Here is a 16,054-nt window from a genome sequence, read left to right on the forward strand (position 1 = left end):
AAGGTAGCGGCTCCTATTTCCTCCTCGTTATCATTCTCTAAGACAGGCTGAAAAGTAGCGGCTGCACCTACTTCGTTGTCATTCTCATAGACAGACTGAGATGTAGCGGATACAACTTCCTCCTCCTTATCTTTCTCATAGACAGGCTTAGCAGCGTCCACTACTTCAGTGTCATCTTCATGGATATATTGTCGAGCATCACCATCATTAACCACGTAGCTGATATTAGCTTGCTCGTGGCATGCCAACGGTTTGTGTGCTTCCACAGATTTTAGTGCATGTGCCGGTGCATGCACTGATGCAGGTGCTGGGTTTAGTGGGGCCTTTTTTGTCCTTCGCATGTAACAAAATGCACAAAAGAGAAGACAAGCCATCAGTAGAGACCCGGCAAATGCACCTACACCAATCACAATGTGAACGGTGCTTTTTGTGTTGCCCCGTGGAGATGTTGACACTGAAGATGAAGTAAATGGGTACCAAATGGGTACTGATGTTGTCATTTCTACCTCTACAAACAGTATTGTTGATGTGGAACCTTCAGTATTTACCCCAATACATGTATAGAGACCAGCATCTGCTGCAGTAATATTTGTTATGGTGATGGTACCATTCACTCCCACAATCACTCTCCCTCCTGACTCAACAGTTGCATTCAGTCCTGATGGGAGGGTGACTGTGATGTCTGGCTGAGGTATACCTGAAGCTTCACAGACCAACTGGAAAGGCCGACCCTGTACCAGTATGCTGCCATTGTTCCTTTCAAACCTCACAATCCTTGGCTTGGTACAAATTAGACGCTCGGGCTTTACATTTCTGAGAAGCTTTCCATGGAGGTTAATGGGTCCTTTACACCTAATGTCAAGGTTAGACCATAGCTTCTGGCCATTGGAATCATTCATCTTCTTCCTGATACCAACCATCCTACAGTCGCATTCCCAGGGGTTACCTCTCAGCCACAGATACGAGAGTTTGGGAGGGTTTGAGAATGTAGCGGGCTGGACATGAGTTAGTTGATTCATTCTCAAGTCGAGTCGTTCCAGATTATATAGATTTAGGAATGTGTCAGGATGGATACTAGTTATCTTATTTGACTGGAGACACAGCTCGTGGAGCTTGGCATGGACTGAAAATGCGTCTGGGTGAATGTTTGTTATTCGGTTAGAGGACAGATCCAACATATGGAGTTGAAATAGATTTAATAATGTATCAGGGTGGATATCAGTGAGTCGGTTCCTTTCCAAGTCGAAACGTCGGAGGTTATTTACATTGACGAATGCATTAGAGTGGATATTGGTTATTTCATTTCCTTTCAGATATAGATTTTGGAGCTTTGGTAGGATTTGAAATGTCCTAGACTTGATGTTTGTTATTCGGTTATAGGACAGAAACAGCTCTTCGAGTTGAGGTAAATTTGAGAATGCCCCAGACTGAATGTTTTTTATCTTGTTAATATTCAAGGACAATGATTCGAGTTGGGGTAGATTTGAGAATGTCCCAGACAGAATTTCAGATATCTGGTTATTCTCCAGGGACAAATCTTGTAGCTGTGGTAGATTTGAGAAAGAACTAGGTTCGATGTTAGTTATCTTGTTGCCATAAAGTTTCAACTCTCGCAGCTGGGGTAAGTTTGAGAATATACCAGACTGAACATCAGTTATCTCATTACTTTCCAGGAACAACTCTTTGAGCTGGGGTAGATTTGAAAACGTACCAGGCTGAAGGTCACTTATGCAATTAGCGCCCAGGTGCAAACGTTGGAGCACGGGATGGTATGAGAATGTTTGCTCATTAATTGTAGATATTCTGTTTGCCCAGATGAATAGTTTTGTAAGCTTAGTGTACCTTGATGTGTCAGACTGATTCAGGGCTGTGATGGCATTTTGTTGTAGATAAAGGGCTGTGATGCTTGTAGGTAGATCCTGGGGCACACTGCTGAGGCCTCTCTTTTGGCAGCCGCAGATCGATGAACAGCTGCTGCTGCAGGCGGCGGTTGTTCCAAATTCCCTCAAAGTTATGAGCAGAAGAACCAATAGCGTCTGCAACTTTTTGGTCATTTTCTGTTAGATAAAACCGATAAATTCATCTCACGAAAGAGGTTGATATTTCAACCTTACATGTATGACCAGGTAGAAGCAACTATAGCTGTTCAAACGTGTCATATCTAAAACTGTAAGGCAATAGACTATTATGGAAATGGTTCAATGTCTTCAGACTGCAAATGGGGGGGGGGGGCATTATTTCACAAAAGTGCAGTTTTTGCTGAAATGCGCACCTAGATTTATGGAGACATCTAACTGTGAAGATGTAAAACTTTGGTAATTTTTCTCTTCATATCAATCCCCCTGTACATACCCCCTGACGTTTGTACAATGACTATGTACTAAACTATGATAAAGGTATGCTAGCAAACATACGCATTGCCTCAAAATTTGTACTTTGAGGTCAGAAGACATTACAGTGAATATCTCAACCTCAAATCCATTCTCCGCATATTCCGAAATCACCCCATTGCAAAAATGGACTATTCCTATTCACAATTTCATAAGACGCAGTCACTTTCGTCCCCTGTTTTTCGCAAGGTTTTAGTCACGGTATATCCGAGGAATATACTAGAATTTCTGCAGCAAACCTGTCATGTGCCGTATGTTGCAGGAGCTCAGTCTAAGGTTTCGGTAGCGAGCATAAATTTTACAGGAGCTCAGACAGAATTTTAGTTCTCGTGCTGGGCGGAAGGAACCACGCCTATCTCGCCTCATCAGTGTCTGGCTTCCGTACGTGCGTGCTGACGTCACTTGGAACCTGCGCAGTGCGGGTCTGCTCTTTGACCAATGGAATTTAGGCACATGTTCTTTGTAAATCCGCCAATTTGTTTTCAGTATTCTATCTCACCTATTTTCATTCCATTCTTAAAGCCAGGTCCTATAGAAAAGTAAGCAACGCGTAATGGTCTCTTTTAACTAAGGGGTGGGGCGCCATTAATCCATCAGTTTGTTCTCAGCAGTCTGTTTCAAGGGTATAAATCTCACGGGCTCTAGTTCTTCAGGATCGCTATCAGTAATCTTTCTACCGCCCTTCTTCTCTGAAGCACAACTTTGACGCGCAAAGTAAGCAAGGCGTTATCGTCTCTTTTGACCAAAGTCTCAGATGTGTGGGATGGACTCGTCTTATCCGTCAGTTTTCTTTTAGTCAGTCTCATAGTCATCTTATTCATTAAAGCCAGGCCTCGACAATAAAGCAACAATGGCATAATCGTCTTTTGGTCCAAAGAGGTTAGCTCCTTACTTTTTTTTCTTCAAGTGAAAAATTTTCAACATAGATAGTATTATGAGGCTTAATCGCGTTTTTGGACCAAAGGTGGGAGAGGGGAGCCCAATCTCGTATACAAAGTAAGCAGGCTTAGTGGTCTCTGTGACAAAAGAGGGGGCCAAGCAAGTAGCAGACAAGTCTCTTTTTTCATCTTCATGATTACATTTCTCAAAATCCTGTATATCCTACCGACCATGCACATGAGGGCTCTATTTGTCTACTAGCCTTCTACTGTCAAAGTACTGCCTTTAACTTAACGGACAGAATTGATCTGGCTGGTGATAATCGAAGATACGTATTTGTTCTTATTTGTTGTACTGAACAAACACCTTCAAACTTCCGCCCTGTCTCAGACTTTAGTAGCAGAGAGACGTATTAACTCCCCGATGTCACCCCAATCAGGGTGTGGCTATATAATTTATTTGACTAAACGTTACCACGTCGCCAACGCACACATTTCCTAGTATTGAGATATTTTTCACATCGTGCCACATCACATCAAACCCACGCCATACTAGTAGCACCCATATGAGAGCTAGACAAACCTGTCTTTCTTCCGTTGGTTTTCCTCTGGACGAGTCAGCACTTGTCGTCAACAGTCTCACAAGACGCGGTCTCCTTCGCCTCCTGTTTTATGCACGATTTGTAGCGAGACTCTCACAGAACCGACCGCCGCAATTTTGCACAGCACACCCGAAGAATATCCTTTTTTTAGTAAACCTGTCATATGCTGGGGTTGCAGGAACTCAGTCTAAGGTATACGCAGCGAGTATAAATTTTGCAAGGGCTCAGACAGAGTTCTAGATCTCGCGCTGGTCGGAAGGAACCACGCCTGTCTCGCCTCATCAACGTCTGGTTTTCGTGCTGACGTCACTTCGAGCCTGCGCAGTGTGTGTTTACCATTTGGCCAATGAAGTTCAGACACACGCTTTGTAAATTCATGAGCTATATAGTCTTGGAACTATGGGACCACTATTGCCATACCTGAAAGTTAGCTTATCATGTTTAAGCTGATTAGTGGTCATTTTAATAGAATGCACTAACGCAAACTCATCTCAACGAAAGGAAAGATTGCCGTTAATGTAGGAAGCTGGAATTGTCAAATTGTCATTTTTATTTCTGAATATCTAGTAGCTTCTGGTGTACAGGCGTTCAGGTACGGTAGTAAAGATAATGTGTCACAAAAGTGATTACAGAGGTGATGTAAAACTTTATACAGATAACAAGCACACGCCAAATCCACAGCATTGTTTCAAAGAGTTCTAAAAGGGACTGCTTAGACAAGCTATACATCTTGCAATGATAATGCTTCAAAACTGTGTAAATCATTCGTTCTAATTCTTAGTGACTTTGCCAGAGTACCACATCCCTTGGTTACATTCATCGCAGGAAAGTATTGTCGACATGTCGTTGAATTTTCCACCAGGTTACGCCAGAACTGATGCACTGAAACGGACAAACGTTTAAGTCCGTCGACAATGATCCATGACTACCTTTCTAGCATAAAAGCTGTCTTGAAACGGAACTCCGCGATTTCACAAAGAATGTCGTCCATTTACTGTCCTAGACCTGTTGTACGACATCACTTAAGCTATCTACATACCAAAAATCATGACGATCCGGAACAAAATCTGGAACAGAATTGGCCCCTGTAGATTCATTATGATTGCTGTTGGGGGTCACAACCTACACGACTCTCATGTGCTATCTAACACTCTAATATCATGACCATAAAATGTCCAGAACACGAGATATCAAAACCGGAAGTTCCGTTTCAGTACCATAACAAGTCGTTATGGGACATTAGGCAAAGAGATAGGAAACAACAAACAGGAAGGCCAGAACAAAATGGCTACGTGAGGGCCCGCCGCTGTCGCCAGACCTGACCCCGGGGTGAACGTGGACGTGTTTTCCCAGCAGCCTCGGCACCTCCTCGTTCCAAAACTTCAGCAGGTCCTCCCGGAGTCTGGCGCTAGTAGATGACGTCACGTCCAGCTGGAGGTACGATTGGGACGACGCCATGTAGCGAGGCCAGGTCACCAGGTCACGCATGCGCGCAGCCCCAGACGAGTCGTTTGGATCTCTGAAGGAAAATGAAGCTTTGTCATATAAGCCCATTCGCGGTTCCGACTGCGCGTGTGCAGTGTCAAAGGTGAAGGCACCCAGCTTGTAAACAGTTCTCTACATTGTCTAGATTTGCATAACAACGCCCGACGGATTTTGTTTACGTCTCGGGGGCTTTTACCTTTGACACTGCACTTGCGTAGTTGGAACCTTGCGAATGGGCTTATTCCTTTGGTACAGAAATGAAATAATCCATTCCGGTCACACAAAACAAGAGACAATCTATTGATTAATCATTTGTCGAATAGAGACAACTTTGGGATTTTTTTATAACAAACCACAATAAAGTACTATAGCAAACAATAGGACCGGGTAAAAAACCGCAACCGTAAACCATAGAAATGAGATTATGCAACTATGATCTATTTCACTATTTAAATGATTGGCTCTTTTGTTCCTTTTTCCTGTCGGCCTAAGACTGCAATGCAATGCGACTTCCCCACAGCTTGCGTTTCTACATGTAGCCAAGCACACCAGCTCTTGTTGGCGACATTATGATACCATCATCAAAAGAAAATTCCCACCCGTTAGCGGCGAAGTTGTGACCCAGTACGCCATCATGTCCATACTCAGAGAGTCAGAGTCACAGAAAGAGAGACGGAGAGAGAGAGAGAGGGGGAGAGAGAGACAGAAAGGGAAAAAAGCACGTGCACTTTGCATCGAATGTTAAGAAGAGACAGGAGTCTTTTATGATTTGCAGACTTTCTGTGGTATCTAAAAATTACCAGTGCATTTCGTTTTCTTTAAATTGATAAAATATCAGGTAAGCACGCACCCGTTAGTGGCGAAGTTGACCCAGTACGCCATCATGTCCAGACTCAGGTCTCTCTCCTCCTGGGTGAAGCTGTATTTCCAGGAGTTGCCGGTGACGTCACGCAGGAGCGGGATCCCGAACATGTAGAACAGCTCGTCCCCGTGGTCGGCCCTGATGTACGAAGGCCGATAGGTGAACACCGACGAGGGGCGCTGGAACTCGTACTGGTACACGTGATCGCGGCCGTAAGCTGTGAGGAGACAAAATTCAGCATTTCAGAAACAAAACTTGATTAAAAATAATACAACTTAACATTTCCCCCTTGGGCATGGAAATGGTGTAGGTAGCATCCATCCTTTCGTGATCCTGAGGAAGATCTGTACTCACTGCGTCACTGGGAAAGGTAGTCGATGCTACCTGAAACGTCTAACCATTTCCAAGATCTACCAAGTTGCTTGAGTAACTGTAACTCTGTCGAAGATCAGGGTCGTGTGGCGTAACGGCATGGTTTTAGGCCCAGAACCTAGGGGTCCCGGGTTCGAATCCCTTGACGCCACCGATCTTGTGACCTTGGGAAAAAAGGCACTTTCCCCACTCCAGCCAAGTGTAAAAAACGTGTGGGTCACGACATCAGCAATAGCTGCCTGTGTTCCACATGTATTGCACTGTTGCAATTACAAGAAAATCAACGAAAAGATCAAAGATCAGAACGGTAATGTAAGATGATCATGCTAAACCTGACGCGGCCTGAGCCATCATGACGGTCGGAGCGGCGAAAGTCGAATCGGTGGCCTGCTTCACGAACTGGTCCCGTAGGTAGATCGGGTCGTCCGCACTGGCAGGGTCCACGTACTGGTCTATCACGGGCTGGAGGATCTCGTTCACCATGCCACCCTGCGGAGCAAGGGGGCAAGGATCTCAGTCATCTCGCGCCTCTCTGAAATATCTTTATCTCTACTTCTTCAATAGCCTGGAAACCATACCGTCGGGAGCTCCCCGGTTTCTCTTCGGTGCTGGGAGTGATGCCCACCCGCCCAGACAGATTCACCCGCCCGGGGGTGGGTTTACGGCCTTGGCTTTAATTAGCTCGCGGTGACGGCGACACTACGGTGGCTGCAAAACTATATATATGGCAGCTAAGAAGGCAGACCGATAGAAACGGGTCAATATAGCAGACTGGGCCCCATAGAACACACCTAAGCCGACCCGTAGAGACTGGGACCAGGCTACTTCTTCAAATGTAGATAATTGATTATGCAAATAAGATTCTGATTAACATTACATGTGTCCCGTTGATCCCTTCCTTCCTAGATCTACAGTGAACGTGACTAGCACATGGAAAGTAAACATCTGCGAAAACACAGACAGACCAAATGCAATACCTCCCCGTGAATAAGTAGCATGTTCCGTTGACCCCATGACCTGGACTGTCATGTCTTATTAATGACTATAGTTCTTCTACCTCGGAACTGTAAGTCGTGCCACTCCAACACCTCTGAACGTTGCGGTCATCTTCCCGCTCATTCCCTCCAGGTCTAACCGACGAGTATGGAGGACAATACTTACGTCATGATCACGTGAGTGCCAGCACCCATATAAGGTAGCTAGGCTTACCAAGTATTGGGCAGCAATTCGGCGCAGACTGAAGGACAGTCGAAACTCGAACTCCTGTCTGGTCAGCCCATCGTTGTCTCTAAAGGCGTTCTCGTCGTTATTGGTTCCCAGGAGGTAGTCAACCCGATTGATCCGGTTCTTGAACATCATGTCCTGTGACAGGCATGCCGTGCATTCAATTCAATTCAATTTGATCCAATTCAACTTATTTTAGGCATATAGCCCATATAAACACATACAGAGAAAGGAAATGAATACAAGTGTTACAGCACACTACACTTACTCTCGAGGCAGCACAGCTGATGTTTGAGAGTCAACGTTTAGGGACAGACAGATACATAAACGATTGCAATTTACACATATTAACTATTTATACACTGCTATTATCAATCATTCAGTCAATTTTAACAATTCAATTTGACATCGTTGAGTCATCATTATATACACAAGATAAAATAGGCAAGTACGTTCGAAGGTCAGAGGTCATATAGTGAAAAAGGTGAACTTACTAAAAAAAATATTTATATAGAGAATACATAACAATACATATAGAAATGCCTATAACAAAACTTACAATAACTTACTTTAAAAATGTAATGAATTTTGGTAAGAAAGCTCATTTGTGTCTAACACAGGAGGATGGTGTCGCAAATATCTGGTCTTATTCTCTGCCGTCTTTGGCAATGAATCATTAGGGACATAATCATTGGTAGACACAATCATTGGTCTTTGAAGACAATGAGAGATCATTGGAGGACCTTGGACACTATTGAGAGATTGCTGACAGATCACCGCAAGACCATTAAGACATAATTGGAACATCATTAAGAGATAATTGGCAATGTCAGACATTGGAAGGTCACTGAAAGATCACTGGAAGATTATTGAGAGATGAATGAGATATTTGTCAAACGTTTGGACGCTCAACGGTCTCGCGTCTGTCTAAACATCACTTCCAAACAACACTTTTAAGTGACAGAATATAACAGAAACAGTACCCATGGGCTCTCGGGGAGAAACCTGCCGCCGATGAGAGCCGTTGCGGTCGTCCGTGTTGCTATGGCTCCACTTGGCTTTCTGTGCGAAAACAGTCCATGATATACAAGTTTCAGATAGATGAAAATCAAATCAATCGAATCAAATTCACATTGTCGTTGCTGTGTATTCTCCACCTTGCTTTACATAAATCAAATTCAAATTGTGAGAAATACATGTACTAGAGTCTCTAGCCTGTTCAGGAGTCACAATAACGTCCTGAAATCAAATTCAAAATCAAAAACCATTCGAACACACTGAACCCGTGTGTTGGAACGCGCAGAACATTCGAACATTCGAACATACTTAACGGTCAAACACACTAAGCCCGTGTGTTGGAAAACAACGAACGTTCGAACACACCGAACGTTCGAACACACCGAACGTTCAAACAAACTGAACGTTCGTACACACTGAACGTTCGAACAAACGTTTGAACACACCGAACGTTCGAACACACCGAACGTTCGAACACACTGAACGTTCGAACACACCGAAAGTCCGAACATACCCTCGTAGACAGCTCATCATGTCATCGTAGGAGGCCGTGCTGCAGTTCAACCCGGCAGCGAGGGTTTCCGTTTGTGTGAGGTCACCCTTCTGGGTGATTGCGATTCCCGCCACGCCGCTCTGAGAGATGGCCCGGTGGAACAGTCCCGTTGCCATGGGAGACATGACGAGCAGGGAGACGGCCCAGCCTCCGCCGGACTGGCCGAAGATGGTGACCCTATCGGGATCTCCTCCGAAGTTCCGGATGTCGGCCTGAACCCACTGGAGAGCTTTCATCTGTGAGAAGACAATGTCGAATGGACCGATCCAGTCGAACACCATATCGAACGTATAGAACCCCCTATTCTATTTGGAATACCTCCGTCAAGAACAGCGCTAGTTGGACAGGAATGGCACGCGTTAAGCAGGGTATGTACATCTGTCACAGGTTTTTCACTGTATTGGCTGCATGTAAACTCGGGAAAAAAACAAAATGAAAAAGAAAATAGCTCGGGCACTCATGAGGAGAGAGCTTGAAACACATTGCCAACTACTACAAAGTCCGCTAGAACAGAGTTCCGTCTCTTCTGTACTTGTGTATGAAACAGATTAATATGAATGCGACACGGTAAGTGTAAGAATTGCATTTTGATAGTTAATTGCTAAAGGACATGCAGCTGCAATTCATGCAGTCAACACAGTGGGAACCCTGTCACAGATATACGTACCCTGTTTTACACGTGCATCGGCTGCTTGTCAAAAATCGGGCACTGATGGTCACCAACAAGGTAATGCTATGCGACGCAGCCTGCTTCCGCCTAGACCGAAAACATAACGCCCTCACCGTAACTACATTTGCCCCCTCCTCAAACAACCCTACTCGGTGGATACATCCGTCCACAAAGAAGGCATACCATTTTTATTTGGTCCGCTCTGAAAGGATTTCAGAGCAAAAAAAGCTCAAGAGAAGATAGTCTGCATATTCGACAGCCAAGCGCGCGCGACCGTTTTTGTCCGTCAAGGGCTGTTTTTGACGGACTATTCGAAATAGAACAGGGGGCGGGGCTTATGGTGTTCGAACTGGATCGGTCCATTCGTGGTCAAACACAACGTTAAGACAGAGTAAAACACAGAAGGTAATTAAGGGGCACTACAGACCTACCTACCTACCTACCTACCAACCTATCTACCTACCTAGACCAAATAGGCTTGATGAAAAATGATCTAGAAAGATCTAAAACAGTCTGGATGCATTTGACAACCAGGAAGGTAGCATGCTGGAGCAAGAACGACAATAACCAAACGTACACATCGCGAAATCCTTAGTAGGAGAATATGAACTAACCGCGTCCAGGAGACCAAAGTTACCCGGTGCGTCATCGGCCCGGGTCGGCAGGAAGCCCAGGTTGCCCAGACGATAGTTGATGGTTACCATGACGACGTTATGGAGTGACGTGGGGATCTCAGCTGGGTAGCGTGCGCCAGTGCCACGGACCATGCCTCCACCATGGATCCACACCATCACCTGCAAGATAGATTTATATGGATCTGATCCGTTGGACACAGTGAATGTTGTTAGTTCATGAATCCAAGAGAGTAAAACAATGTGTTTGTCTGTATGTCACTGTATGTGTGTGTGTGTGTGTGTGTGTGTGTGTGTGTGTGTGTGTGTGTGTGTGTGGACACAGTGAATGTTGTTACTTCAACCCAAGGGAGTAAAACTATGTGTTTTTCTGTATGCCTGTCCGTCTCTGTCCCTGTGTGAATATGTGTACGTGTATGTTCGTTCTCTCTCTCTATGTGTGTGTGTATGTGTGTGTGCGTGTCTGTGTGAGTGCGTGTATTTGACGTGTATATGTATGTTCGTGTGTGCTTGTGTGTGTCTGTGCTTGTGTTTGTCTGTGCATGTGTCTGTGCATGTGTGTGTGTGTGTGTGTGTGTGTGTGTGTGTCTGTGTGTGTGTGTGTGTGTGTGTGTGTGTGTGTCTGCGCATGTGGATGTGCATGCATGTGTGTGGGATGTGTGTAGGTGTCTCTGAAGTGCAGTTTTTTTAGTGTACTGCCAGGGAGTGTTTGAGGTCAACTCTGTGGTGGAATAACCCCTTCCCCGATTGCGAGCATTGTATACTTACAGGCAGGTTGGCGGTGACGGAAACGTTTGGGGTGTACACGTTCAGGAACAGGCAGTCCTCGCTGCTGGAGTTGGTGGGTGGGGAGAGTTCCCTGTAGAGGGGGTCCGGCGGCGACTGCGCGTTAGGGTCCTGGATACAAGCGGGCCCGTACTCCGTGACGTCACGGACACCTGCCCAGCTGTCGGGGTCCTGGGGAGGGCGCCACCTAGCGGCGGGAAGGGTAACAGAAGGTGATATGATGAGGTTTAACGTATTATCAAATACAATTAATTCATCAATCCATCCATCCGTGCATCTATGCATGCCTCGATACATCCATCCATCCATCCGTGCCTCCATCCATCCATCCATCCATACCTCCATCCATCCATCTATCCATGTCATCCATCCATCCATCCATCCAACCATCCATCCATCCCTTCATACCTCCATCCATCCATCCAACCATCCATCCATCCATCCATCCATACCTCCATGCCTCCACCCATCCATCCATCCATGCCTCCATCCATCCATCCGTGCCTCCATCCATCTATCCGTGCCTCCATCCATCCATCCATCCATCCATGCCTCCATCCATCCATCCGTGCCTCCATCCATCCATCTATCCGTGCCTCCATCCATCCAACCATCCATCTATGCCTCGATCCATCCATCCGTGCCTCCATCCATCCATCCACCATCCATACCTCCATCCATCCATCCACATTCCATACCTCCATCCAGCCATCCACCCATCCAACCACCCATCCATCCATGCCTTCATCCATCCATGCCTCGTTCCATCCACCCATGCATGCCTCCATCCACCCATCCATCCGTGCCTCCACCCACCCATCCATCCATCCGTGCCTGCACCCATCCATCCATCCATCCATCCACCCACCTATCCATCCATACGTTGATTTATTGAATCCCCGCTCTTACTAGGCTACTTCACTGAGAGGGTTTTCATAAATTCACTCATTTCTTTCTATTCCTGAATCTTTCTCAGTTTTAACTTCTTTTTCCAAACACCTACCTGAGGTCCCCCACAGGCGGAGCGGCGTAAGGAATCCCCTTGAAGGTGAAGACGCGGTCAAAGACGGCATTTCCGACAACAGAGGCGGTCAGGAACTCTGAACCTCTCACGTCGCCATGGATGGTGGAGACTACAGCGGCATCTAATGTAGGTAACGACATTGTAACATTTCCTCATAAAAATTTTCCACACAAACTTAAGTTTACCTCCAATGTTAGCATGCATGCTGTGGTTTTAAAAGTTTTGTTTCTCTGTTTTTCTTTGAAAAAAAAAGAAGAAAAAGCGTTTTCCTTGATACCAGCTTATTTTTGGGGCTGGCAAATATGCAAAGGTGAACTTCATAGATTACGTAATCGCTTGGCCAGTAACACGTCACTTGGTTGCCTGGACAACGGCCGAGATTTGAACTCTCGACCTCAAGGTCCAACAACGCGATTCCTCACCCCTCGAAGAAGCCAAGCACTCTAGCAGTCTTCAACGTTTTAATCGGCGTTTGAAGGCAAGAAATAAATACTATCAGTTCTTTTTTTCCGAGTAAAAACAGAGATGAACGTTACAAGCTCATATAGTCTAACTGTTCGCTAGACATAAAAACTTTTCAACGACGTGAGCAGCCTAGAATTGTCTCGGTATGGCATCGCTATTACAGGGATACATTAAGTGGATTACAGGTAATCTTGCGGTCTGAAAATCTAAAACTCACCTGACCCTCCTAACAAAACCACGAGCAACAATGAGAAAGCCACGAACGCGCGTAGACCTCGGAATCTATCAAAGCAACCTGACATCTTGACTAGAATGTTCGTCCGCGTTGCACCGACAAACAACACGACCTTTGCCCAAAACCTGCCCGGGACAAGAAACGGTTGGGAGGCGGGCCAAATCAAACAAGACTGGAGCGGACCAAAATTGAACAAGACTGGAGCGGACCAGAATTGATCAATACTGGAGCGGACCAAAGCTAAGCAATACTGATGCGGAGAAAGGCTAAACGTGGCTGGAGCGGACCAAAGTTAATGCTAGGGTCACATTTCAAAGCAGTTTTCCGGAGCGAAAAGTACGAAATGAAAGACAACAAAAGACATAAACGTAAAAATGGTTATTTATGACCATGATTTGTCTATATTTCTTGATATGAATTTTTATTTTACGTTCCCGCAAACAGCCCTGCCGGGCCCCGGTATGGAAATGTAACCCTAGTATTAGCAAGACTGGAGCGGACCAAAGATAAACAATATTGAAGCGTAGAACGGCTAAACAAGACCGAATACAGTACAACAACACCTGATCACGGCGGCTTTTATTCGGTGTTAAGCCGTGTACACAATACCAATGTAGTCCAACGAGCCTGACGGTGTTGACTTTGTCACCTAACCTCCCAGCAAACGTCCATGTTGTAAGAGAAGATTGTAACGTTTTCTGACTGCCCCGCCCAAAGTATAACAAATGTAAAGGCACAAACTTTTAGAGTTACAAAACCAACGTTAAGGCGCAGTCATATGCTTTGTACACACCGTGGGCAAGGATCGACAACTATAGCCTCCTTTGAATACTTCCCAGGCGGCGCCGGCGATATTTTTTGGGAACGCTGATTCGCGATTTTCAACTTATCGGGACCAGGGTATTTTGCTGGGGAACCCGTATTGCCTCCGATGAGTTGAAAAACCTTTTCCGTCTCAAGACCTCTGAGTTTTGTCCGACACAGCCACGACTGTCCCACAAATGTCCTCAATATGTTGTTGTAAGTCTGTCGTATGACGTGACAGGTATGAGACTAAGACGGACAAATATCTGCGTTGTTGCTATCCGATGTGGGCATTTTTTTTAAACGAAGTACATGTATGTACACGTGTGACGTCTTATCACGGGCTAACGGCATACACCTTATCGTTTTAATGCGAGTTATCCCTCGGTGACAAAAACCGGTGCAATGGCCTAATTGGTTAAGTGTTCACCTTACACACGGTAGGTCGTGAGTTCAATCCCCGACCGGGTCAAACCAAAGACTTTAAAAATGACACTGCTTAGCACTCAGCTTTTGGGAAAGGGTATGATTATAGTTGAACACACATCACTATCAGCGGCACGTATTGTACAGAAACTTGTAACTGAATAAACCATGATTATAAGACAACCACCGTGACGCAAGTCTGCTTGCTAAAGATACAGAACCAGCTGCCTTACCCGATCTTCCTGCAAGTACCAAGATCACAGCTGAGAAGGCCAGAAAAGTACAAAGGCGTGGAAAGCTCGTCTGCCGGCCTGCCATCTTGTTGAGCGGTCGCACGATGAATAATAGAACACGCCCGGTTCAAACCTCTTTTAAACGAGGTGTCGATAATCAATTATTCGTGTGCGTTATGCATACATAATCTGGCCAATAGACTGCGCCTGTCGCAATGTTCGCAAGGTCATTGACACCTGGCATGCACACCTGAGTGAGGGTTCAATGACCGCAAGGCCATAATAATGCCTTGATAGACAACAGAGCAGTGATAGAAAAGACACACAAAAAAACACTTTTACACCATCCCCCAGTGCAACGCCCTGCCTGGCACGGTTGTATCGGCTCCCACCGTTGAGTCATACCGTACCTGGCTGGTGGCCTGCCCGCCTTAGCCTGGGACCTACCCCCCCCCCCCTACTTTGCCCCTCGCGGGGTCATGTGGGGATAATCTAAGATGAAGTTGAAGCACACATATATAAAAGACAATTAGTCATGAACATGTTTTTTTATTTGTATGTTTCCCGATATACACGTCTGTTTGTCGTTCCGGCAAGCAGCCCGGCCGGGCCCCGGTTTGGAAACGGGACCCTGACATAAGCTACGATATTCAATATCCTAGCAGCGTTCGCCGCCTCGTCTCAGGATAGGTATCCATTGAAATATTCACTCCGATACGCTATGTCGGTGCGCTCATGCATATATGCATAATCTCTCCACGCAATTCCGCTGATGGCTGCTGGGTGGAAAGTACTGTAGAGAAACTTGAAACTTAATAAACTATGATTATAAGACAACAATTAACAACCGCTGGCCATGCATTGACACCTGACACCCGAGTCAATGATCGAAAGGCCATGATAATGCCGGACCGTAATAGAAAAGACACAATAACACTTGTACACACATATAAAATACATTTAGTCATGTACATGTTGTTTCTTTTCTTTTCTTTATTTGTTTTTTTTCCTTCAAACAGCCCGACCGGGCCCCGGTTTGTAAACGGGACCCTGGCATAAGCTACGGCATTTTGTATCCTGACAGCGTTCTCCACCACGTCCCAGGATAGAAATCCATTGAATTTCACTCCAACATGCTTTTGTATATTTGCATCATCTCGCCCAAGCCATGCAGTTCGTACAGAACGACTGACTGAGTGTAACTAGTTACATAGTTAACTATGTTTTGTTCGTCGGATCATCACCCCGCAGGGGTCAATAACCGAAAGGCTAACAGAGCTATTTGTGTATATAGTCGGGCCAATTGGCCGCTTGCACGTGACGTCATAGAACACGTGACCTTGTTTACGCCGCCATCTTGAGTGTCAGAACAGCGGGAGTTTCGAATTTTGTCGTC

The 16,054-nt window shown here is 45.6% G+C and overlaps 1 protein-coding gene across 1 annotated transcript; it reads right to left on the reverse strand.

Moving 5' to 3' along the window:
• Positions 1–4,402: 4,402 nt before the first annotated feature.
• Positions 4,403–12,635, reverse strand: LOC136437162 (fatty acyl-CoA hydrolase precursor, medium chain-like). Its single transcript, XM_066431644.1, has 9 exons — positions 12,475–12,635; positions 11,454–11,658; positions 10,668–10,847; positions 9,345–9,619; positions 8,797–8,875; positions 7,799–7,951; positions 6,922–7,078; positions 6,206–6,434; positions 4,403–5,389 (listed from the first exon to the last, which is right to left on the reverse strand). Exons 1-9 carry the CDS (start codon positions 12,633–12,635, stop codon positions 5,110–5,112), a joined length of 1,719 nt encoding a protein of 572 aa, XP_066287741.1. The 3' UTR covers positions 4,403–5,109.
• Between the last annotated feature and the right edge of the window lie 3,419 nt (positions 12,636–16,054).

This window comes from Branchiostoma lanceolatum, chromosome 6 (assembly GCF_035083965.1).
Source record: "Branchiostoma lanceolatum isolate klBraLanc5 chromosome 6, klBraLanc5.hap2, whole genome shotgun sequence".
Classification (NCBI taxonomy): Eukaryota; Metazoa; Chordata; class Leptocardii; order Amphioxiformes; family Branchiostomatidae; genus Branchiostoma; species Branchiostoma lanceolatum.